This window comes from Chiloscyllium punctatum, chromosome 8, assembly GCF_047496795.1.
Source record: "Chiloscyllium punctatum isolate Juve2018m chromosome 8, sChiPun1.3, whole genome shotgun sequence".
In the NCBI taxonomy this organism is placed as follows: Eukaryota; Metazoa; Chordata; class Chondrichthyes; order Orectolobiformes; family Hemiscylliidae; genus Chiloscyllium; species Chiloscyllium punctatum.
The window spans coordinates 67,863,838-67,891,009 of NC_092746.1; the positions used below are offsets into that span (position 1 = coordinate 67,863,838).

Here is a 27,172-nt window from a genome sequence, read left to right on the forward strand (position 1 = left end):
AGGCATTCAACGAGGTTCCCCATGGGAGATTAGCAAGGTTAGATCTCACGGAAAAAAGGGGAGAACTAGCCATTTGGATACAGAACTGGCTCAAAGGTTGAAGACAGATGGTGGTGGAGGGTTGTTTTTCAGACTGGAGGCCTGTGACCAGTGGAGTGCCACAAGGATCGGTGCTCGGCCCTCTACTTTTTGTCATTTACATAAATGATTTGGATGCGAGCATAAGAGGTACAGTTAGTAAGTTTGCAGATGGCACCAAAATTGGAGGTGTAGCGGACAGCGAAGAGGGTTACGTCAGATTAAAACAGGATCTTGACCAGATGGGCCAATGGGCTGAGAAGTGGCAGATAGAGGTGTTGCATTTTGGGAAAGCAAATCTTAGCAGGATTTAGACACTTAATGGTAAGGTCATGGGGAGTGTTGTTGAACAAAGAGACCTGGGAGTATAGGTTTATAGCTCCTTGAAAGTGGAGTTGCACGTAGATAGGATAGTGAAGGAGGTGCTTGGTATGCTTTCCTTTATTGGTCAAGAGTATTGAGTACAGGGGTTGGGAGGTCATGTTGCAGCTGTACAGGACATTGGTTAGGCCACTGTTGGAATGCTGCATGCAATTCTGATCTCCTTCCTATCGGAATGATGTTGTGAAACTTGAAAGGGTTCAGAAAAGATTTACAAGGATGTTGCCAGGGTTGGAGGATTTGAGCTATAGGGAGAGGCTGAACAGGCTGGGGCTGTTTTCCCTGGAGCATCGGAGGCTGAGGGGAGTCCTTATAGAGGTTTACAAAATTATGAGGGGTATGGATAGGGTAAATAGATAAAATCTTTTCCCTAGGGTCGGGGAGTCCAGAACTAGAGGGCATAGGTTTAGGGTAAGAGGGGAAAGATATAAAAGAGACCTAAGGGGCAACTTTTTCACATGGGGGTGGTATGAGTATGGAATGAACTGCCAGAGGAAGTGGTGGAGGCTGATACAACTGCAACGTTTAAAGAGACATTTGGATGAGTATATGAATAGGAAGGATTTGGAGGGATATGGGCTGGATGCTGGCAGGTGGGACTAGGCTGGGTTGGGATATCTGGTCGGCATGGACGGGCTGGACCGAAGGGTCTGTTTTCATGCTGTACATCTCTATGACTCTATCTCTCTCCTGTAACAGGCTGAATATATTTTACCAAATAGAGTGATTGAGATGTACAGCACGGAAACAGATCCTTCAGTCCAACTTACCCATTCCAATCAGATATCTTAAACTAACCTCGTCCCATTTGCCAGCACTTGGCCCATATCCCTCTAAACCCTTCCTATTCATCTACCAATCTAGCTGCTTTTTAAATGTTGTAATTGTACCAGCCTCCACCACTTCCTGTCAGCTTATTCCATATATGCACCAGCCTCCGCATGAAAGCTTTGCCCGAGGACCATTTTAACGCTTTTCCCCTCATGCTACTTGACTGAATATCCATAGTGCCTTTCAGAGTTGCCTTATCAAATGTTTCAATAATTTTGTCCAACAATTTACATAAAGTCACTTTTTAAAAAAAAATCTATGGAAAGGTAGAACAAAACAATATATATTAATGACTTGGGTGAGGGAAGTAAATATACAATAGCCAAGTTTGCAAAGGACACCAAAATAGGTGGGAAGGCAAGTGGTGAATATGATACAAAAACTCTGCATAGGGATAGAAATAGGATAAATAAGTAGGCAAAAGCTTCGCAGATGAAATATAGTGTGAGAAAATGTGAGGTTATTGATTTGTAGCAAGGATAAAACAGCCAATATTATTTAAATAGAGAATGACTGCTAAATTTGAGGGCTCTTGAGCACAATCACAAAAAATGAGTACACAAGTTCAGTATTTAATACAGAAGGCAAATGGAATGCTGGCCTTTATTTCAAAATCTTGCTAAAATTATACAAGGCATTACTTTGATTACAGCTGGAATACAAGAAAAAGTGTTGGGCGCTATTCTAAGGAAAGACATATTCATATTAGAGGCAGTCCAGAGAAGGTTCGCCAGGTTGAAACCGGGTACGGAGGGATTTTATGAGGAGAGGTTGCCTATGTTGGGTACTTGCTCATTGGCATTTAGAGGAACAAGAGGAGATCTTATAATAACATAAGGTCTTTGGGGACTTATAGAAAAACATAAAACATAGTAACATGAGTAGGCATTCAGCCCTTCAAGTCTGCTTCACTATTCAAGATGACCATGAGTGATCATTCAACTTTATCCTCATATCCTTTGATCCCTTCAGCCTAAAGAATTATATCCATATCTTTCAGGAAGGACTTCAATATTTTCACCTCATCCAGAATCAATGGAATTTGGAAGATGACCACTAAGAGCCATGGAGTCAGAGTGTCATACAGCATGGAAACAGACCATTCAATCCAACCAGTCCACGCCAAACATAATTAGTGCGACATGTTTGCTCCTGGACCATATCCCTCCAAACCTGTCCTATTCATATACTTATCTAGATATCTTTTAAATGTTAAAAATGTGCCCACATCCACTACTTCCCCAGAAGTTCATTCTATACGCGAACCACCCTCTGTTTAAAATATTTGCCCTTCATGGCTATTTCAACAGCTACGTCCTCAAGTAGTTTGGGGTGAGGGTTTCCAGGTCCTGGAGATTTATCTGCCTAAGTTTAGAAGAATGAAAGGAGACATTATTGGAAGGTAAGATTCTTAAGGGGCTTGACATTTTAGATGTGGATAGGTTGGAGGACAGTCCAGGACCAGAGGGCATAATATGAGTTAAAGGTCACCCACTTAAGTGATAGGGAGATATAACTATGCAATGACATGTTGACTTACTCAAAGTTTTTAATCCAAGATCATTCTGGCAGGTAACTGGGGTAACAGATTACAGAAACATCAGATATACAGCACAGAAACAAGCCACTCAGCCCAGCCAATGTCAGCATTTATGCTCCACTCATGGCTTTTTACAATTTCTCTCATCCAAAATTATCAAAGTTATTCTGCCTCCTTCATATGGCTTTCCTTTACATGTACCCATGCTATTTACTTCAAACAGTCCCTGTAGCAGATAGTTTCACATTTTCATCATTCTATTGACAAAGAAGTTTCTTTGAGTTCCCTATTGGATTTCTCATGAGTACCTTATATTGATAGTCTGTGTTATGCTCTTCCCACAAAAGGCATAGCTATCTGAATGACTATCCTTTATTACCGATCGCTGCTTTCCATTTTAAGGCCAACTAGTAATCTGTTCAGTCACTTATCTCCTAACTCCACATTCTCTGAAGTTATTAGCCGATTGTGAGGCACCATAACACTGACCTTTTGAAAATCCAAATAAATTACATTACTGCATTACCACTGTCTATTCTTTCTGATGGTTCCTCAATAAATTCAGTAAAGTTAATCAAGCAAGGTGAAATCCAAGGTCACCACCCAGTATTATATTTTTCATTCACTCTTCATTCTTCTATTTTCTCCTTTTGTAGGGATTTCATAATTTTCCCCATCACAGATGTAATTTCTTGGCTATGTTCTGTCTTCTCAAATACAGGAGTTATGCAAACTAATCTCCATTCTCTGCCACACCCTTTTTAAATTAAGTATCAAAGTTGTCCACCAATGCATCTTCATTCCTACTTTGATGCTTTTGAAATATCTGGCTACAATCCATTTGTATCATAGATTTATTCTCTCACGTATAGCTTTTCCCCCATTGCAGGATAGGGAATCAAATACGTAATGGTTTTAGTCTGGTGGGATTTATCAAAAACAATACTGCTGACTTTTGATAATCCCTCTGTTCTTCTGGTGACAGCAGGTATGTATCATTTTAAAAAATGTCCTAATGCTTCTTAACCTCTGGACTCAGTAATTTCCTTTACTCTTCTTTTGAACTAGACAGTAGTCATCAGGATTCTGACTCTTTAACAAAATCTTTGAACAACACTGTTCAGGTTTTTACTGCTGAACCCCATCTTTTCCAGGGCTGCACGTTTTAATGTCCAAGTCTGTAAAACAGCTCAATTGACCTCACTGCACTCAAATACAGAATTGCATTCATTTTTAAGCTTGTTCCATTGACTTAAACTTTCAGTTCCAGGAGCAACTTGTATCAAGAGGGCATCCCCCACACAAAAAATTTTGGTTTTCCTATGTAACATCCTCTTTAGCCACTCTATGAATCTCATTAATATGAGGTTGACGATCAGAAGAAAAGTAATGCTAATATGCTAATTTGTTTTTACATTTTGTTCTTTCATTCAGTACAGATCTTCCAAATTCTTGTCTCTCAAAATCAACAGCTTCATCATTCTGAAGTTTTGAGTTATGCTCAAGAACACAAATCTTCCCCTTTGCTATGTTTATGAGGAAACAATAGGAATAAACTAATTAAGTAGGTCTTTTGAAGAGCCAGTGCAGGTAGAATGGGCCATCTGACTTCTTTCTATGCCACATGATTCCATAAACTTAGAACTTACCAATGCCCCACATTAAATACTCTATCTTCAATCAGGAAAACAATCAATTTTCATCTTTAGACATTTGGATAAGCAGTCCGGAGAATTTTAGACTTTGATTAAATGTTATTTTAGATGTCAGATTTGTGCCAACAACAGCTGCGTTGTGTACAGAGATATTATGATACCAAGTTGAATACAGACCTTGATTAATTTATCCTGAAAGATTTGCTATCTAAACTTTCTACCAATTTTAAGTGCTGTTAGTCTTTAAAGTCATTAGTCACTACCTCATCTGAGTGCATCAGAATAAATTTACATTGCTAATGAACATTTGTGGTAAACGTATTAATGGCACTTCTAAGTATCAATTCAATGTTAATAACTTCATGTAACACAAGGAGTTTATTTTTTTCATGAGACAACGTCACAAGTCAAAATGCTTGCACTCAAATTTATTGAGTGCATAAATGATTCATTTTGCACCTGGGTTCTGCACATATTGTAAACTGCAAAGCTGAACTTTTTTTTATACTTTGTTTCTTAGATAACCTTGAGTTAGAGCACTGTGACATTTCTAATTAAACAGTATTGACCTTCATTTTACTCAAGGCATACTTAGGTTATAAAAAACTAGATTAGATTAGATTAGATTAGATTAGATTACTTACAGTGTGGAAACAGGCCCTTCGGCCCAACAAGTCCACACCGCCCCGCCGAAGCGTACCCACCCATACATCTACATCAACCCCATACCTAACACTACAGGCAATTTAGCATGGCCAATTCACCTGACCTGCACATCTTTGGACTGTGGGAGGAAACCGGAGCACCCGGAGGAAACCCACGCAGACACGGGGAGAATGTGCAAACTCCACACAGTTAGTCGCCTGAGGCGGGAATTGAACCCGGGTCTCCGGCGCTGTGAGGCAGCAGTGCTAACCACTGTGCCACCGTGCCGCCCACACTAGGAAAATTTAATTCTTAACAAACTGAAGATTTGAAAAGGAATAAAACAGAAAGTAATATCCAGAAGCATAACACAACCTTTGATAGCATTTTTAATTTTCTAAGAGTGATCCTCAGTCAAGCTGAATAAAATTAGCATTTACAAAATTGGTCATCAATTTGCTAGAGCAGCTCAGATATACATTTCCCTTAAGTTCAAAAGAACACTTGGTACATAATTTGCTGCATTCCTGATGAAGGATTTTTGCCCAAAACGTCGATTCTCCTGCTCCTCGGATGACACCTGACCCGCTGCGCTTTTCCAGCACCACATGTTCGACTATAATCTCCAGCATCTGCAATCCTCACTTTTACCTAATTTGCTGGATGCACCAGGTGATGATGACAAGGCCAACAACGTACCTGGGACTTTGATAAGTGATGGAGCAAACAGTGCATCACCTCAATGTCATGATTAAAGAATTGAAAAATTAAGAGTCCGTCAAGGAGGAGTGCAACTTTAAGTGGGTAAGTTCTAATTAGGTACCAAAAGAGGAAAAAAAACAAGAAAAATAAAGAGTGGATAAATGAAAGAGGGGTAAATAAGAAAGAGAAATAGAGGAAAATAAAACTTTAAATTTAACAATTTTCAAAATTTCCAAATCTCCCAACTGAAGGAATGCAACTCCACACTTCTGGGACAAGTTAACTAGAAGTCATCAACAACGGCCACATTACTAAAGCAAAACCTCTGCTGTTACTTGGATTCTGGAATAGTGGTGCTGGAAGAGCACAGCAGTTCAGGCAGCATCCGAGGAGCAGTAAAATTGATGTTTCGGGGGCTTTTGCCACTAATCCAGAATCTGGTTTCCAGCATCTGCAGTCATTGTTCTTACCTTGTTACTTGGAAGACCTGATTTTCTGTTTTGAGTTAATAAGCAACTAATACACACCTGCAGCAACTTTCTGAAAATTTTGGATAGGATAAACATAGATGACTTTTATCATGAAACTAACAGAATGTTTGGAAGAAATTGCTAGTGATTCACAGATTAAAGAGTGCCATTAACACAGTTACTGCTTCAGAAAATTCTAACCCATTCTCTCATGACTGTTGTAATAAACTAATGGCCAATTAACAACAATTATTTCTGATATTGTAGTAGAATTTTACAACAATCTCTCTGTATAAGTATTATCAAAATAAAGGTGTAAAATAAAACAAAACAATTTTAGGAAATGGTTATACCCTCCACATCCAATGGCTTTTTTATTCACTCATGGGATACGGCTGTCACTAGTTGGGCCGACATGAATTGCCCATCCCTACTTTCACTTGAAAGTCATGGGAAGTTGCCTTCTTTTACCACTGCAATCTACTTGCGCAGATGTACCCACAATAACATTAGTGAGGGAGTTCAGGATTTTGATCCAGAGATACTGAAGAAATGATGATATATTTCACATTTGGAATGGCAACTATCTTGAAAGGGAACATGCAAGCCATTGTGTTCCCATGTTTCTGCTGTCTTCGTCCTCCTAGATAGGAAAGATCCTGGATTTAGAAGATTCTGTCTGAAGAATTTTGGTGAATTTCTACAATTCATGTTGTCGATCATGCATGCTGCTGTTAGGGAGCATCAGTGGTGGAGGGAGTGAATGTTTCTCAATGTGGTGTCAATCTATCACGCTGATGTGTCCTGATGGTGTTAAGCTTGAGTGTTTTTGGAACTAAACTCATCCAGTTAAGTGGAGAATATTCCAACACATGTCTGACTTGAGCTTTATAGACGGTGGACAGGCTTTTGGTAGTCAAGCGATTAGTTATTTGTTGCAGGATTTCAAGTTTCTGAACCTGCTCTTGTAGCCACAATATTTATTATGGCTAATTCAATTCAGTTTCTGGTCAATGAAAACCCTTCAGGATGTTGATAGGTGAGGATTCAGTGATGGTTATGCCATTGAATGTAAAAGGACAATAGTTAGATTTTCTTCTGTCAGAGATGGTCCTTGCTGGGCACTTGTGTGGGATGAATGTTACTGACCACTTGGCAACCCAAACTTGAGCCTTAATCCAGAACTCCAGTTCTATTTTTCAATTATTATTTCTTATTAGTCAAACCTAACTTTTGATCTTTTATCTGTTGATGGTCAGGAATGTTTGATCCAAGGTAAAACAAAATATTATTAAAGGCAAGGGGTTGAACTTGGGTTTCCTGAATTGATAAGTTATTTCAATTTTATATCACATCTCCAAAATACATATTATACATTTTGCTTTTGCATTTGTTACTGTGAAAGAAACCTGTTTTTAAGAGCATCTTTGATAAAAAGTTATTTTGTAAATTTGTTAGTCATTTCAGTCAAATAATATGCCAAATTAAATTCAACATTGCAGGTGGATTACTGGATAGAAAAGACCATTAAACCACATATATCAAACTTTAATGCAAATTTTGCCTGACATGGCCTTAAAATTAATGGATTATAATTTAGATGTGAAGACTGTATCACAGAAATGCCATACATTCCTTTCCATTGTTGAAACTTATACCTTTGTGGGTGGCGTGTTTAATAGTAGATAAAAGCTTGTCTAATTTTTGTATCCAACCAGAAGTATCCAATGAGCATTATTTCTGTTTATCAAAATTTAATTTTCAAACCTTTTTTAAAACAAAAGAACTCTGACTTATTAGGAAGAGGCAAAATTGTTAACTTAGCACACACAGCAAAACTTTTCATCTAACAGTGATGGCATACACAGACCACAACAAAAATTAAGTACTTTTTTCTATTCATCCTTCAAATGGAATTGAACTGATTTCTACGTCAGAAACTCATTTGTATTCCGTGCCAATTACATTATTCCTAAATCTGCCTTGGACTGACTTCAAATTACATGTTAAAGAACAAGGTGGAGGAAAACACCTCTGATTGCTTCCTTGTATGCCGCATTCTCTTGCTACCCGCTCTTACTCACTAGAGTAGCACTTGTGAATTGCAAATTCTGTATCCTTGGGCTTGCCATTCATCACAAGACTTCCACAATCTGTTTTAGTCCATTCTTATGTTCATTTTGACATCTTAATGCCCACTTTCTCATTATTGTCATTCTCTTTACTACAGATCCTATTTTCACTTCCTTAGACCAAATGGATCCAAGCTGATGTTTTCACATTCGACTGACTTCGCCTTTCGAAAGATTTGGCATAATTGCATTAAGCATCATCGGCCTCTCCTCTGCTAAAACTGCTCATAAACCCAGGATCATTCTGGAATCCAAAGTTAAATCATGGCCTTCTTTTTCTTAATTAACCAATCTTTTCTTTAAAACCTCCTACCCAAGTGTATGCCTTTATCTCCAAACAAGTCCGACGGGCTGATCAACATCTTAGCCACTAAGGTTAAGACTATCAATTCGTCGGTTTTCTCCCTCCCCTGAAAGGCACAGCAACTACAGGCCAGTGATGGTTAGGTGGTTTTCAGAAACAATAATTTAGGACAACATGAATAATTTTTCGACAAGTGCTGGTTAATTAAGGAAAGACAGCATCAAATTATTAAGGGAAAATTATGTTAACTAACTTGGAGTTTTCTAAAGAGGTAAAAGGGAATTGATTAGATTGTTTATGTGGTACATGTGAACTTGCAAAAGGCATTTGCTCATAGAATCCCGCAGTGTGGAAACAAGCCCTTTGGCCCAACAAGTTCACACCGACTCCCCATAGTGTAACCCAACCAGACCTATTTCCCTCTGACTAAAGCACCTAACACTATGGGCAACTTAACATGCCAATTCACCTAACCTGCACATTTTTGAATTGTAGGACGAAACCAGAGCACCTGGAGGAAACCCATGCAGACACAGGGAGAATGTGCAAACTCCACACAGACAGTTGCCCAAGGCTGGAGTCAAACCCAGATGCCTGATGCTATGAGCCAGCAGTGCTAACTACTGAGCTACCATGCTGCCCCATGGCATCTAACACAATGTCACACAACAAACAGTGAGTAAATTATGGCTCATGGTATAAAAGGGACTGCAGCAACATGGAAACAAAATTAGCCGAGTGTCAGAAAAGATAAGTGGATAATGGCTGTTACTTTGATCGGTGGAGTTATCAAGGGGTCAGTGACAGGACCCTTGTTTTTCTTCGCATTCATTAATAATCTAGTTTGCTAAGCAAAGCCTACGTTTCAAAATTTGCAAAAATATGCAAAACTTAGAAGCATTGCGATTTGTGAGGAGGATGGTTCAAAACTTTAAAAAAATACACAGATGCCAATTAAGACAGGGATAAGCTGATGGAATGGCTGGATCAGTGGAAAATGAAATTAGATGTCGAGAAGTGTGAATCAAATCATTTTACTGGAAAGATTTGCTAGGGGACATAATATAAAAGAAAGGGTTTAATTTTACTGTGGATACAGGAGCAAGGAATCTGGGTGCATAGGAGCATAATTTATTCAATTCAATATTCTCTAGAAGTAGTAATAGAGGATAAAATGATTGCAGACAAATTGAACAGACATTGTGCCAGTCTTCACCAGAATGGAAACAATTAACATCCAGAAAACAGGGAGGGATGGAACTCAAGGAAGTGACAATGAGTAGGGAAATAGTACGGAGTAAATTGTTGGAACTGAGAGTTGACAAGTCCCCAGGTATTGATGGATTTCATCCTTGGTTCTAAAATGTAGCTAGTGAGATAATTGATGCTTTGGTTTTATTTTTCCAAAACTCATTAGATTCAGGGAAGGCTCCTTTAGAATGTAAGATAGCAAATGTAACTTGCTTATTCAAAAGGGAGGGCGTAGAAAACAGGAAACTACAGACAAGTTAGCTTAACATCCATCATGGGGGAAAATGTTAGATGCTATTATTAAGGACATTATAGCAGCATACTTCAAGGTAATCAGGTTAAGCTAATATGATTTTATCAAAGGGAAATCATGTTTAATTAATTTACAGGAGTTCTTTGAAGAAGCAACATGAGCTATGGAGAAAGGGGAAACTAGTAGATACATTGTACTCAGATTTCCAGAAGGCATATATCAGGTGCCAGATCAAATGTAATTGTGGAAGATCAAAGCTCATGATGTTGACGGCAACAAATTGATATAGAATAAGACTGGCTGGCTAACAGGAAGCAGGGAACAGGAGTAAATGGCTTTTTTTCAGGATGTAATGATTGATATGCCAAAGGGTCAGTGCTGGGGCCTCAATTATTTACAACTTACATAAATGATTTGCTTCAGTGTAACAACTAAATTTTCTGATGACACAAAGATAAGTAGGAAAGTGAATTGTAAAGTGGATATAAGGAACCTGCAAAGGCCTCTTAGACAGGTTATGACAGTGGGCAAAAATTTGGCAATTGAGCATATCGTTTAAATATGTCAAACTGTCCATTTTGACAAAATAATTTTTAAAAAGCATTTTACCTAAATGGTGAGATTTGGAAGAAGGCTAGTTGCAGGTACAGTACGTAATCGAGAAAGCTAACAGAATGTTATGTTTTATTGTGAGGGGCATTGAATGCAGGAGTTGGAGGTTATGCTCCAGTTATACAGGCACTGATGAGTGTACAGTACTGTATTACAGGAGGGTGTAAATGCAAAAGGAAGCAGCTCAGAGAAAGTTCACTGGACTAATACTTGGTTGAGTGGATAGCTTTGTGAGGAAATGTTAAACAAGCTAGGCTTGCATCCTCTGCAGTTTAGAAGAGTCAGAGGTGACTGAACTGAAATACAAGATCCTGAGGGGACTTAACTGAGCAGATGTGGAAAGCATGTTTTCTCTTGGGTGGGTAAATAGAACTGTGACATCTACCACTTAGGAAGACAAGTGAATAGATGCAAGGGAACAATGCCTACTGCTAACATTCATTGAAAGTAACTAACAATGGAAAAATTGAAACTGAACATTGAGTTCTTCAACATCTTCAAAAAGGAATGATCTTGATATGGTATGGGCTTCCAGAGTACTAGAGTCAAAAATCATGGAATTAATTAAGAACCAAACAATTGCATGCTGATATACTGCAGAGTTTTTTTGGGTGGATAAACAAGATGATCAGAATTAATATTCTTAATCACAATTGTCTTGAAATCTTCCACCTATAAATGATATAAATCTTAACATTTCTTTAGCTTTTTGATGACAGAGGGTTAATCGCTAGTGCATCATCGATCAAATGTATTAAAATTAACTAACAGCGAATGATTGATGCAGCAGATTGGATTTCAACGTAACAATATGTATTATTCTCTGACTTTGCTAATATGACTGAACTTGGGAAGTGGGGCAAGGGGGGAGACAAAGCTAAAGAATAGAGGAATAGAAAATGATAGAGACATAAGGAGAAAGCAAGGAGCAGGAGATGTAGAGGGTGGTAGAAAGTACATAGGGGGAAGTGGACAAACAGAAGGGAGTAGATGAAAGAGGAAGTTGTGTAGAAAAGGTGTTGGAAGACACAGAGGAAGAGAGCACTTGTGACAAAGAGAGAAAGAAATTGTATGAGGAAGGGCGGAAAACTACAAAGGGGGAAAAAAAAAACAAGGAGAGGGATTTGACAAAGTGGGTAGAGAGATAATAGGGCGTACTCCCCCAAGGGGATGGGAATGGAAGACTGATGCAGAGAGACAGACAGAATGGGGCCTCTGATAAAGCAAAGCAAAGGTCCCAGCAAATGAGAGGGGACCAAACTACACAAAGGAGGAAAGGGAGAATGGAGCCATACAACGGGAAGAGAAAGGAATAGAATACATAGAAACAGAATTACTGATTAAAAATCTGTTTTTCTCAGCCTTGAAGAGGAGGCCAAATATACAGCAAACGGACCTCAACAGTTCAAGGAGGCAGTTCGACACCACCTTCTCCAGAGCAAAGGTGGGCAATAACACTGGCCTTGCCAGCAATGCCCAAATTGCATGAATGGATAACAATAAAGTGAGGCACACAGAGGAAGAGGATGTTGGACAATGTATGCTTCTATATGCTTCTATATATTTGTGAAGATCAGATTATTTAGCACTGATCATTACTTTGGGAACTCTGTATTAATAGACTAAAGCATGGTATCTGAAATATAGCTGATGTAGGGACCCTGTTAACAGATTAATTGACTGAGAGATTTTAAATGCTGCTGTCAAAGAGAACCATTCAGGTTGCCAATGATTTATACAGGTATAGTAATCTGTTCCCTTTCATATAGTTGACTAGGTACAATGGCTCCATCTGTGTTCAATTACTAGACTGGTACAATTATTTTGAATTCAGTTTTTACAGCTTCACAATGCTGAAGAACGTAACCAGTGTTAAGCAACACGACTCCAGACCTCTGCACCCTCATCAACCATAGCAAAATGTGTTGTGGTGTTGTTCGCTGAGCTGGGAATTTGTGTTGCAGACGTTTCGTCCCCTGTCTAGGTGACATCCTCAGTGCTTGGGAGCCTCTTGTGAAGCGCTTCTGTGATCTTTCCTCCGGCATTTATAGTGGTTTGTCTCTGCCGCTTCCGGTTGTCAGTTCCAGCTGTCTGCTGCAATGGCCGGTATATTGGGTCCAGGTCGATGTGTTTCTTGATAGAATCTGTGAATGAGTGCCATGCCTCTAGGAATTCCCTGGCTGTTCTCTGTTTGGCTTGTCCTATAATAGTAGTGTTGTCCCAGTCGAACTCATGTTGCTTGTCATCTGTGTGTGTGGCTACTAGAGATAGCTGGTCATGTTGTTTCATGGCTAGTTGGTGTTCATGGATGCGGACCGTTAGCTGTCTTCCTGTTTGTCTTATGTAGTGTTTTGTGCAGTTCTTGCATGGGATTTTGTACACTACGTTGGTTTTGCTCATGCTTATATCGGGTCCTTTGTCCTGGTGAGTTATTGTCTGAGAGTGGCTGTTGGTTTGTGTGCTGTTATTAGTCCTAGTGGTCGCAGTAGTCTGGCTGTCAGTTCCGAAATATTCTTAATGTAAGATAACATGGCTAGTCCTTTGGGTTGTGGCATGTCCTCATTCCGTTGTCTTCTGTTGATGAAATTATGGGGATGTCCATTTTTGACGAATACATTGTAGAGGTATTCTTCTTCCTCTTTTTGCAGTTCTGGTGTGCTGCAGTGTGATGTGGCCCTTTTGAATAGTGTCTTGATGCAACTTCTTTTGTGTGTTGGGGTGGTTGCTTTCGTAGTTCAGTACTTGGTCGGTGTGTGTGGCTTTCCTGTATACCTTTGTGGTGAATTCTCCGTTCGGTGTTCTCTGTCCCATCACGTCTTGGAATGGGAGTTGGTTGTCCTTTTCTTCCTCGCTAGTGAATCTGATTCCTGTGAGTGTGGCATTGGTGAACCGGTGTGTGTTTTGGAAAATATGTTCTGGATCACTTACAAGCTGAATTCTTGAGCACAATGGACTATCAGCTATGGTGAGATCACATGCTTTCAAAAAAAGTTTGTTGTGAAAGCTTATTTCAAAATGTATCTTCATGCAAAAATTTCCTAGTATACCTACACTTTACAAATAAATTCATGAGAAATAAAGTATTAATAAAAAGAGCACTGTCAATGTAACTGTACAATGGATCATTATGTCCTGGATAAACAGAGTAATAGTGTGATTTAAAGAAATATCGAAGTGTTACCTTAAGAATTTTTAACTCACCACTGTCATCTTTCACAAGCTCACTTTGCAATGGATCGATCCCAGTTTCTTGAACATCTGTTTCCAGAGGGTGTCTAGTTTCAAAAGTTGAAATCTTACTTGATGAGGATAACATTTTGACTCGAGTTGCAGCACCCAACTTAATTACCTAGAAAAAAAATCCATAGATTGGCACAAAAGAATAAAACCATCACCATCTATATCTGATAGACTAACAGTGATCCTGAGCGGTATGGCTTAATGTTACATTCATGCATGATTGCTGGTGACAATTTCAGAAATAAGATGAAAATGCAGTTCCTGAGAATACAGCAGATCATAACAGATGTTGATTAATTTTCAGAAAACATTTGAGAACATTGCATGAGTATCTGGTCACAAAAACAAAGACATACAGTATTAAAGAAAATATTATTTGGGAACAAAACTTTAGACAAGGAAACCATGTGTGATCAGAAAGCAAGAAATGGTAAAACTCAAGATTTTTCAGGTTACTACACTGTAGGCAAAGTTGGAAATATTTAGCAACTAAGGAGATTACTTTAAAAAAAGACCAGTTATAAGATCAATCCACCAGTTGCATATGTCCAAGATCAGATGCAAATTGCATAATTAAATATTGCAACATAATCACAAGAGTTTGTAATTGTATATTTGCTTTAAACATAATAAAAGACATCCCAAGGAGATCCACAGCAAAATAATAGAACAGCAGGTTTGTATAAGGATCAGTGCGGAGGCCATACTATTTATGGTTGACATTAATGACTTGTACAATGTAAAGAGGTTTTACTAGATTAACACCTATTATGAGAAACTGAGGACTGCAGATGCTGGAGAATCAGAGTCAAAAAGGGTGGGGCTGGAAAAGCACAGCAATGCAGGCAGCATCCAAAGAGCAGGAGAGTCAACGTTTCAGGCGTAAGCCCTTCATCAGGAATGTGGCGAGGGAAGGGGAATGAAAGATAAATGGCGGGGGTGGGCACAATAGGTGGATGCATGACCACCAACCCCTCCCCCGCCATTGTTCACTGACTTGCAAGTTGGGACTGCATGGAATTCCCAATGCAGCCAACTTCCCAGAAATTAATCTGCATTATGAACCTTCCATCAAACATTTATCAGGTTTCTTGATCCTATCAAAAAAGTCACCAATGCAATTGATTCTGCAGTAAGTTCCACTTTCCTATCAGCACTGAATCTGTCTATCTCCCTCTTTTCTTTTAAGGCTACATTAAAAACTACATTGGACTAAGCTTTTAGTCTTTTAATCTAGTCATTTTCTTCTTTGGCTCAATGTCTATTTTATCTGATCAAATTTTTCACATTCTACCATGGAATTTCAATTATGTTAACGGTGCCACACAAATGTAAAATATTGTTACTCTGATGCCCATAGAAGCCTTTACTCTGCAATAAATCATGCTACTGTTTCCTCCAGCACAGGATACACAAATTATAAATGCATTTGATATAAAAGTGCATTCAAAGAAGAATATGGCAAGAATTAGTTAATAAGACAGAGTTACGTATCTGTGTTTGCTGGGTTATGCTTGCACACAAAACTGGGGGGGGGGGGGGGAGAGAAGAAAGAATCTAATTTGTGAGAAAAACACAGTGGTTGCAGAGATAGTTGTTGGAGGGAATCCTGAGGGACAGGATGGACATGTATTTGGAAAGGCAAGGACTGATTAGGGATAGTCAACATGGCTTTGTGTGTGGAACATTATGTCTCATAAACTTGATTGAGTTTTTTGAAGAAGTAACAAAGAGGATTGATGAGGGCAGAGCGGTAGATGTGATCTATATGGACTTCAGTAAGGCATTTGACAAAGTTCCACATGGGCGATTGATTTGCAAGGTTAGATCTCACGGAATGCAGGGAGAACTAGCCATTTGGATACAGAACTGGCTCAAAGGTAGAAGACAGAGGGTGGTGGTGGAGGCCTGTGACCAGTGGAGTGCACAAGGATTGGTGCTGGGTCCTCTACTTTTTGTCATTTACATAAATGATTTGGATGCGGGCATAAGGGGTACAGTTAGTAAGTTTGCGGATGACACCAAAATTGGAGATGTAATGGACAGTGAAGAGGGTTACCTCAGATTACAACAGGATCTGGACCAGATGGGCCAATGGGCTGAGAAGTGGCAGATGGAGTTTAATTCAGATAAATGCGAGGTGCTGCATTTTGGGAAAGCAAGTCTTAGCAGGACTTATACACTTAATGGTAAGGTCAGAGGGAGTGTTGTTGAACAGAGAGACCTTGGAGTGCAGGTTCATAGCTCCCTGAAAGTGGAGTCGCAGGTAGATAGGATAGTGAAGGAGGAGTTTGGTATGCTTTCCTTTATTGGTCAGAGTATTGAGTACAGGAGTTGGGAGGTCACGTTGCGGCTGTACAGGACATTGGTTAGGCCACTGTTGGAATACTGCATGCAATTCTGGTCTCCTTCCTATCGGGAAGATGTTGTGAAACTTGAAATGATTCAGAAAAGATTGACAAGGATGTTGCCAGGGTTGGATGATTTGAGCTATAGGGAGAGGCTGAAGAGGCTGGGGCTATTTTTCCCTGGAGCGGAAGCTGAGGGGTGACCTTATAGAGGTTCACAAAATTATGAGGGGCATGGATAGGCTAAATAGGCAAAGTCTTTTCCCTGGGGTCGGGGAGTCCAGAACTAGACGGCATAGGTTTAGGGTGAGAGGAGAAAGATATAAGAGAGTTCTAAGGGGCAACTTTTTCACACAGAGGGTGGTACATGCATGGAATGAGCTGCCAGAGGAAGTGGTGGAGGATGGTACAATTGTAACATTTAAGACGCATTTGGATGGGTATATGAATAGGAAGGATTTGGAGGTATATGGGCCGGGTGTTGGCAGGTGGGACTAGATTGGGATGAGATATCTGGTCGACATGGACGGGTTGGACCAAAGGGTCTGTTTCCATGCTGTACATCTCTATGACTCTACATAGGCAGGTTAAGTGAGTAGGCCAGAGAAAGACAGATGGATTACAATACTGGGAACTGTGAAATTATTAAATTTGATTGGATGAATAGAAAAGCAGAGTATTTTTAAAAGGCATGAAACTTGCAAATGATGATGTTCAGCGAATCTTGGTTGCCCTCATCCATATAACACAGAAAATTAACATGCAAGTACAATAACCAACTCAGAAATCAAGGGGCATTCTGGTCTTTCCTGCCAGTGGTTAAGAATACAATAATAGAGAGGCCTTGCTACAATTGTGGGGGGCTTTGATCATACCTGGGAGGATGGTATATAGTTTTGGTCTCCATATTTAAAGAAAGATAAACTTGCTTTGGAGGTAGTATTACAAATGTTCATGAGATTACACCTTGTGATGAGAGGATCAACCTACGATAGGAAGGTGAGGAAACTAGGCCTATATTTCCTGGAGTTTAGAAGGATGAGGAGTGATCTCATTGAAACATACAAGATTCTTAAGAGGTTTGACATGCTAGACATTGAGAAACTACTTCCACCAGCAAGGAAAACTAGATTGTGAGGCAGTCCTGTCTACCAACATCATGTTCGACAGTCAAGCGATGAAATCCTACCACTATATCTCAACATTAAAATGGTCAGACAGCTCAATATACTGCAATAGTTTTTGTAGAGTATTTGTACACTTCATGTAGCATTTGAGTCACATTTAAAAGTTGCATCAAGATTAGTATAAATACAATTTCAGAGAAAATTTTTAAATTTCATAGTTGATTCCATTATGTACAAATATATTGAAGAACATTTCCTCCAGGGAAAGAATTATCTCTTGAAGGAAAGTCAAACAAGAAAATCACAGAAGAAAATTGCATTTCATTTCATCTGAAAATTTTCCTCAGTGACACTGTCCAAATAAGATTTCAAACCTAAAAATAATTAAAAGCATCTGTCCCATAATAGCATTCTTTTAAGTGTTCAAACAGCTTTATTAATATCTTTACTTGAAACTCAACCTTGATGCTTACATTTATCAACTTCCCAGATTTAGATTTTCTCAGTTTCAGACCATGGCTGGCATATTTCACATCATTCGTAGAATTTTGCCCCTTAGTTGTAATCACTAAGATTCCCATGCTTCAGCCTCTTTTAATTTAATTTCTCTACTACTTTCCTCTTAATTATTTTACATTTCATCTCATTTTTAACCCATTCAGAATTCATCACTTTTGCAAACACTGAAATGAATATTTGTTCAGTATATGAATCCTACCCAAATTGTTATCTTCCATTGCTAAAATGTCAATATGAAAAAGGAATGGAAATGCATTCAAGTCTGTTTCACTACTCAATGAAATCATGGTTGATCTGATTACCTACAACTCCACTTTCCTGCCTTTACCCTCGATTTGATTTCTGATTAAAAAATCTAACTCAGCCCCAAATATTCTTAACAATTCAACTTGATGGCTCTCTGCTCTAAAACATTCCACATATTCACTATCCTGAGTGGAAAAAATATCCTACCACTCCTATCTTAAGCATGAGATCCTTTACTCAGATTAGGCCCTCTGGTTGTTGACTCTTCCACAAGGGGAAACATCCTGTCCATATCTATACTGTCAAGCCTCAAAGAATTCTGTACGTTTTCTTAAGGTATCCTCTCAATCTTTTAAACTCCAATGAGTATAGACCCAACTGACTCAAACTATCATGAGAAAAACACTCCATTCCCAGGATGAACCTAGAGAACCTTTTGTGGACTGTCTCTAATGTCAGTAGATCATTCCTTAGATAAGAGGACCAAAACTATTCACCATATTCTAGGTTTGGTCTGACGAGTGCCTTGGATAGTTTTAGCTAGATTTCCCTATTTTTATTTTTCATTCATTTTGAAATAAAGGCCAACATTCCATTTGCCTTCTCTATTACTCACTGAAGTTCAAAGGGAAATCATGCATGAGGACTGCCAAATCCCTCTGTGCTGCAGTTTTCTCTATTTAAATAATATTCAGCTCCTCTAATCTGCCTGCCAAAGTGCATGACATCACATTTCTCTACATATTCCATCTGCTTAGTCTTTGCCTATTTTCTTATCTATCTACATCGCTCTGCAGACTGTGTCATCCTCACCATTTACCTTAGTTTGTATCAAATTTGGTGACATTTTTCTCATCCAAGTCATTGATATATATTGTAGATAATATGGCTGCCAGCACTGATCCCTGTGGCACATCACCACTGACAGGTTGCCATCCTGAAAATGCTCCCAATATTCTAATTAGTTCATCCTCTATCCATGCTAAAATACTAACCCCAACACCTTGAGCACTTATCGTATTAAGTAGCCTTATGTGCACTACCTTACCGAATGCCTTTGAAAAGCCAAATATATTCCAAGTACTGGTTCCCTTTACCTTTTCAATTCATTATCTCAAAGAATTCTAATAAATTTGTCGAGCGTGATTCCCCCTTCTTGAAGCCATGATAACTTAGCTTGACCATATTATGTATTTCTACACTCTGCTAATACATTCTAATACATGGAAAGGAAGATATAAGTCAAAGTGAATACTGCCACCTTAGAGGAGGCGGCAAGGGAAATAATAATGGGGAACCAGAAGGAGGAGTTGAATAAATACTTTGCTTCATTCTTTACTGTCGAAGACACGAATAGCATTCAAAATTACTTAATATTCAAAGGGTAAAAGGAAGAGAGGAAATAAACACAATAACTATAAGTAGAGAAAACATGCTAGAAACAAGAGTTGAGACTAAAAGCCAATACGCCACTTGGAGATGATGAGATGCATCCCAGTGTATTAAAAGCAGCTAGAGATAGTGGATGCTGTGGGAGTAATCTTTCAGGAACACTCATATTCTGGAAAAGTTCCAGAGGATTGGAAAACTGACAATTCGAGTAACTATAGGCTAGTTAGCTTAACATTTGTATTTAGAAAAATTTTACTTTATAATAAAAGGACACAATAGAAATATAAAATATGATCAAGCAGAGTCAGCATGGATTAATGAAGTGGAAATCAAGCCTGACAACTTACTAAAATTCTTTGAGGAAATAACAAGCAGGAAGCAATAATTTCAACATATTTGGATTTTCAGAAGGCATTTGATAAGGATTTATACATTAGGCTATTTAATAAAATAACAGCCCATGGTACTGGAGGTAGTATATTAGCACAGACAGAGCACTGACTCACAAATAGAGGATAGGCAATTGGTTTAAGGGGGGCATTTTCAGAATGGCAACCAAGAACTAGTGGAATTTCACAAGCATCAGTACTGGGATCATAATTATTTCCAAAATATTAATGAAACAGAGGAATTTTGAAGTTTTCGTCCATGAATTACAAAAAGCTAGTATCCAAGACCAGCAGGTAATATGTAAAGCAAATGGAATATTGGCCTTTACATCAAAGGGACTGTAAAATTGGGTTGCTTGGCTTAAACTATACAAAACACTAATCAGACCATAGCTGGAATACTGTGGACAGCTTTATGCCCCTTTGGTAAGGAACCATATACTGTACAGACATTGGAGGCAGTATACAGAGGGTTCACGAGGCTGATACTTGATATCAAGGACTGTCTTATGAGGAGAGGTTGAGCCTGTACCCGTTGAAATTGATAAGTATAAAAGGTGACCTTACTGAAACGTAAAAGGAGACTTGAAGGTTGTTTCCCCTTCAGGGGAGTCGAGGATGAGGCATAATCTCAGATTAAGGGACTACATATTTACACAGAGATGGGAAAAGTTTCTTCTCCTGGAGGGTAGAACCATTCTGAGGGGTCACTGGACCAGAAATGTTAACTCTTCTTTCTCTCCACAGAACCTGCCAGACTTGTTGAGTTTTCACAGCAATCTTTGTTTTTGATTCTGATTTCCAGCACCTGCAGGTTTTTGGGGTTTTTATTGTTCAGCATTGTCTCAATTTTATTATTTTTTTTGGATAGGCAAAACTAGCAAGACCAATATTTATTGCCTAGTCCTAGCTGCCCTCAAAAGGTGAAGAAGTGAACCACCTCAATCCTTCTGGTGCATGGATAGTCACAACCTTTTTTTGTTGCAATCTGATACAATTCAGTGGTTTGCTAAGCAAGCCAAATACAGAACAACCTCAGTTATCAGAACATTAATTATCCAAATTTCGGATTATCCAAGCAAGCTCTCAAGGTCCCAGTATAGCTTCCTTTGTTTACAAACAGATCAGTTATCCGAACAATCAGATAGCCAAACAAAATACTCTCCGCCCATCTCGTTCGGATAATCAACGCTGTTCTGTTATGTACATAGGCTTGTAAGAGACTACCTGCTTCCCATACGCAAAGAAAACAAACTCACAAAGATACATCATGTGGAAATGCTAAACAAATTCAGGACAAAGTGAACAGTGTTTGTTATCAGATTCTGATGTAATATCTATGCCATCCCTATATAAGTCAAAGTCCACTTCATAACATCACTTAATTTCACTGCTATCTCAGTTTAGCTAGCACTGAACTAATGCCTTTTTGTTATCCTAAATTTAATTATTCTACAAACTTACAATCTATCCTCAACAATCTTGAAATCATTCAAAGTTCCACTGCTTGAGACTTAAACTGCAGTCAAGTACCATTCCTGTAACACCCATGTTTATTGGCCTACTTAACTCCCAGGAAAAAAAGTGAGGACTGCACTGAAGGGCATTGTTGACATGGGAGGGGTAATTGCGGACCTTAAAGTAGAAGGCCACCTGGGATGTTCTGGAATGTAATTAATCCTCCTGGGAGCAGATGCGACAGGGGTGGGTGAGTTGGGAAGAAGAGATAGCATTTTTACAGGACGGGGTGTTGGGAGGAGGTGAAGTCCAGGTAGCTGTAAGAGTTGGTGGACTTGAAGTAGATGGCCGTGTCAAGTCAGTCACGGAGTGGAGATGGAGACATCGGGGGTGGGGTGGGATCCCAAATGGTCCAGGTAAACTTGAGGTGGTGGAAGCTGTTTGTGAATTTGACCTCCTCGTGTGAGCACAAGGCAACGCCGATAGAGTCAGTCAGTCATCGAGGTAGCGGAGAAAAAGGTAGGGAATGATGCTGGTGTAACTGTGGAAAATGGACTGTTCCACGTACCTGACAAAGAGACACGCATAGCTGGGGCCCATGCAAATGCTCATGGCTACCCCTTTAGGCCTGGAGGAAGTGGGAGGATTTGAAGGAAAAATTGTTGAGGGACAGTACTAATTCACCAAGTGTCTCGGTGGAAGGGAATTAGTTGGGTCAGTGGGAGGGGGAGAAACGGAGGGCTTGAAGGCCTTCGTAATGGCGGATGGACACATACAGAGACTGGATGTCTGTAATGAGGATGAGGCATTGGGGCCAGGCAAATGAAACTCATGAAGGTGGTGGAGGGCATAAGTGGCATCCCCAATATATTGGGGAAATCCTAGACCTGGGGGACAGGAATGATGTCAAGGTGTGTAGAGATAGGTTCGGTGGGGCAGGAGCAGATAGAAATGATGGGTCGACCGGGGCAGTCACGTTTGTGAATTTTGATAAGTACTGCAAACCCGACTCCCACAGCTACCTGGACTACATCTCCTCCCAACTACCCTCCTATAAAAAATGCTATTTCTTACTCCCAAATCCTCTGCCTCCACTGCATCTACTCCCTGGAGGATCATTTCCAATCCAGAACATCCCAGATGGCCTCTTACTTCAAGGACCACAATTTCCCCTCCCACCTGGTCAACAATGCCCTCCAGTGCATCTCCTCCACTTTCTACACCTCCGCCCTTGAACCTCACCCCTCCAACTGCAACAAGGATAGAACCCTCCTGATCCTCATCTTCCACCCCGCCAACCTCCAGATACAACGCATCAATTCCCCCACCTACAATCAGACCATACCAGCAGAGATACATTTCCCTCCCCACCCTCTCAGCATTCTGCAGAGACTACACCCTCCATGACTACTTCATTATGTCCACACCCCCCACCAACCCACCCTCAACTCCCGGCATCTTCCCTTGCCACTATAAGAGGTGTAAAACCTGCCCACACCTCCCCCCTCTTCTCCATCCAAGGCCCCAAAGGATTCTTCCACATTTGACAGGGATTTTTCTGCACATCCAAACACCTCATCTACTGTGTCTGTTGCTCTTGATGTGGTTGCCTCTATGCTGGGGAGATAGGATGCCAACTTGCGGAATGTTTCAGAGGACATCTCTGGGACAGACACACTAAACAACCCTACGGATGACCACTTCAACTCCGCCAAAGACATGCAAGCCCTGGGCCTCCTCCACTGCCAAATCCTAGCCACCCAAAGACTTGACAAAGAAAACCTCATCTTCCATCTTGGGACCCTCCAACAACACGGAATCAACACTGATTTCACCAGTTTCCTAATCTTTCCTCCCACCTTATCCCAATTTCAACCCTCCAACTTGGCACCACCCTCTTGAACTGTCCTACCTGTTAATCTTCCTTCCACCTATCTCCACTCTGACCTATCACTCCACATCTTCATCAACCTATCTCATTCCTAACTACCTTCCATCCAGCCCCATCCCCCTCCCATTTATCTCTCAGCCCCCTTGGGCCCATCCGCCACATTCTTGATGAAGAGCTTGAAACCTCAACTCTCCTGCTCCTTGGATGCTGCTGTACTTTTCCAACACCACACTGTTTGACGACTTAACTCCCAGTCGAAGAAACTCTACTTTAAAATCTTTACCCTTGTCTTTAATACCCTCCAATAACTCATTCCCCCCTACCTCCATAATCTCACATAGCCTTACAACCCTCGGTGATATCTGTCTCCTCTAATTCTGTTCTCATGGCCATTCCTTTTTATCACTATTATTGACGGCTCTGCATTCAGTGTACTATACCCAGAGCTCTGGAAAACCCTGCATAAACCTTTCCATCTCTCCAGTTTGACTTCTCCCTTTAAGAAACTCCTTAAAAACCCTTTGACCAAAGGCTTAGTTATCAGATATGTCATCTCCTGGACGATGAGTACTTCACTTTAGGTTGCTCCTGAGAAGTGTTTTATGATATTTAATGACATTAAAGGTGCTACATAACTATAAATTGTTGCTGTACACTTTGCAAACCTCAATAAGGGAGTTGACCATCCACTTCCGTTCATTTTCTGTTATTTGGTCAATCCATAGGAAATAACAATAAAAAACTATAAACAAAAAATGCAATATAAAATAAAGGGGTAGAAAAAAGTTAAAAAACTGACAGTAAATTATAACGCTGTAAGATCATCACAGTTGATTCCCACTTGCAACAGTTTACTACTATTCTATTTGGTTTTGATTCTAACAATAATCGACAGCCTTGTGGAAACAAAGTGGCAAAATTATTCCTCACAAAGGTATGATGGAAGAAAATGTTGGGATCATACACACATGGAAGAATGTTTATTCAGCCAAGACGTTCAAAAAGCGACATATCTGAATCTAACAATTGTAATACATTCCTTTTTCAGTTGTAGAGAATTTTTTTCAATAAATTTAAATGTCAAAGGAATAAGTCTATGAACATATATACTACTTTTAACAAAGGAATCTAGAAAATCATTTATGCAAAAATAACAGCATCTACTGATAAAACTGAAATACTACCCCGCTAGAGTGCATAACTGATATCCTTTAAAGGCAAAGTCGAGTATAAGTCAGCTATTTTTATATTGCTCAAAGAGCCTTCTGTAACACAACTCGAGTCTTAAAACATAAAGAAAAAGACTTGCATTTATGTCAAGCTATCCATGATCACTGGAGTTCCTAAAGCATTCCACAGTCAATTAATTACTTTGGAAGTGCAAGCATTGTTATAATGAAGGAAACACAGCAACCAGACCATCCAAATCCATATTAAAATGCAGGAAGAGGTCAACATGTAGGCATGACCTAAGAAGTGGCAAATAACATTCGCAGCACACATGTGCCAAGCAATGACCATCTCCAACAAGAGGTATTCCCTTAAAATTTAATGCACATTGACTTCAAATGCACGACTTTCACTGAATTCCCCACTATCAGCAGCATGAGTATTAATATTGGCCGAAAACAAAACTAAAAATGTGTTGCTGGAAAAGCGCAGGTCAGGCAGCATCCAAGGAGCAGGAGAATCGACGTTTCGGGCATGAGCCCTTCTTCAGGAATCCTTGTAGAGGGAGGAAGAGAGCTTCTTCAAGGAAGGCATCCTTGCAAGAGGATTCGCAGTAGGTTAAAATCTGCAAGGTGAAAGTGAGGACTGCAGATGCTGGAGATCAGAGCTGAAAATGTGTTGCTGGAAAAGCGCAGCAGGTCAGGCAGCATCCAAGGATCATGGAGCCTTTATGGTTCCTGAAGAAGGGCTCATGCCCGAAACGTCGATTCCCCTGTTCCTTGGATGCTGCCTGACCTGCTGCGCTTTTCCAGCAACATATTTTCAGCTCTGAACTCCAGCATCTGCAGTCCTCACTTTCTCCTCAAAAACAAAACTGGAGTAGCTACATAAATATGTTGACAAAAAACGCAGATTAGAAGTTGGAAATTCTATTGGGAGTAATTCATCCCTTCTTCCCAGTATGTGTCCACCATCTACAAGATACAAGGCATGAATGTGTTGAATATTCTCCACTTAAGTAAGTACAGCTCTTGGAAAACTCAAGAAGCTTGACACCATCCAGTATAAACCACCTTATTTAACTAGCATCCCATCTAACAGCTTCAATGTTCACTACCTCCATCACTGAGCAGTTGTAATAGTGTGTAAAGATGAAGATGCACTTGAACAACTCACCAAGGCTCCTTCAAAAGCACCTTCCCAATGTGTGACTTCTACAATTTAGCAGGGTAAGCACAGCAAATGCATGCAACTTATATGACCTCCTCTCCAAACCACAGATCACTATGACTATGTTATCATTCCTATGTCAAAATTCTGGAATATCTCCCTCAAAGCACTGTCGGTATATTTATACTATTGAATTGCAGTAGTTAAAGAAGACTGCTCACTATCACTTCCTCAAAGACATGTAGAGAAAAGCATTAAATGCTGGCTTAGCCAGTGACACCCAATCCCAAAAATGAATCTTTAAGAACTATAATAGTAGCGTCAGTCAAGAGATAAACATTGGCCTGTACACAGAACTCTGCTGCTCTTTTTTTATCAGGGCTTTGGAACCATTTGTGTTTATTAGCAGGGGTTTATAATACCTTGCATTAAAGTAACATCCTAAGAATGGAGCCTTCACAAAGGACAGGAGGGTCGACGTGGAATATGTATTCAAATCTCCAGGGTGAATTTAAACCCATTCAGAGTTAAGTGGCAAAGTTGTACCTTATGCCAATGTCAACATTCAATGTAAAAAAGCTAACTACTGATGCCACACAGACAGAGAGAGAGATCTAGGAAGGTTATTGCTAAACCTGAGTGTGTGTCGAAAAATATTTAAAAGGATGTTGGCAGCACTGGAAGGCTTGAGTTAAAGAGACAGGATGAATGGATTGGGGTATTTTCCCCTGGGGGTTTGGATGTGGGGAGAGAGTGAGAGCGGGAGAAAAGATACCACAGAGCTGTTTGGAAGGTAGCTCCAGGACTTGATTAAGTATTAATGAAGGAACAGTTCCAAGTCAGGAAGGTATGCAGCTTGGAGAGTAACCTCTAGGTAGCTGTTCCCATGCGTGTGTGCCCTTGTTGTTCTATGATGGTAGAGGTCATGGGTTTGAAGTCACATGCTTATAAGGTATTGTTAAGGAAGCCTTGATGAGTTGCTGCAGTATATCTTAAAGATTGTACATACTGCTGCCACTGTACTCTGATGGTAGGAGGAGTGAACATGGTCATAGAATACACTTTTTCAATACATTGGTTCTTTCAGTTGTGCAGGAACAAGGTAAACAATTTCTTCTCATTTGTCTGAAATGGGTAACACTTTTATTTTTAATTTTTTTACCCTAGTCCTAGTCTCTCTCCCAGGAAAGGATAACATTCTTTCAGCATCACCCTGTCATTTTTCCTCAGGATCTACATGTTTTAATAAGATAACTTCTCATTTTTCTAAATTCCAATGGATGCAAGCCCAGCCTGTCCAATTTTTACTAATTACATCACCCCTCAATCCCAGCTATCAAATCAAGTGAATCTTCTCTGAACTGCTTC

General features: G+C 39.8%; 1 protein-coding gene across 10 annotated transcripts in view; it reads right to left on the reverse strand.

Moving 5' to 3' along the window:
• The window catches only part of tbc1d5 (TBC1 domain family, member 5), a 511,825-nt gene that overhangs the window by 292,316 nt on the left and 192,337 nt on the right, over positions 1-27,172 (reverse strand). For all 10 annotated transcript variants that reach the window (XM_072575721.1, XM_072575720.1, XM_072575718.1 and 7 more), the window contains one exon: positions 14,056-14,203. In XM_072575721.1, coding sequence (XP_072431822.1) covers positions 14,056-14,170 — 115 coding nt within the window. In that variant the 5' untranslated portion in view covers positions 14,171-14,203. The remainder of the gene's footprint in view (positions 1-14,055; positions 14,204-27,172) is intronic.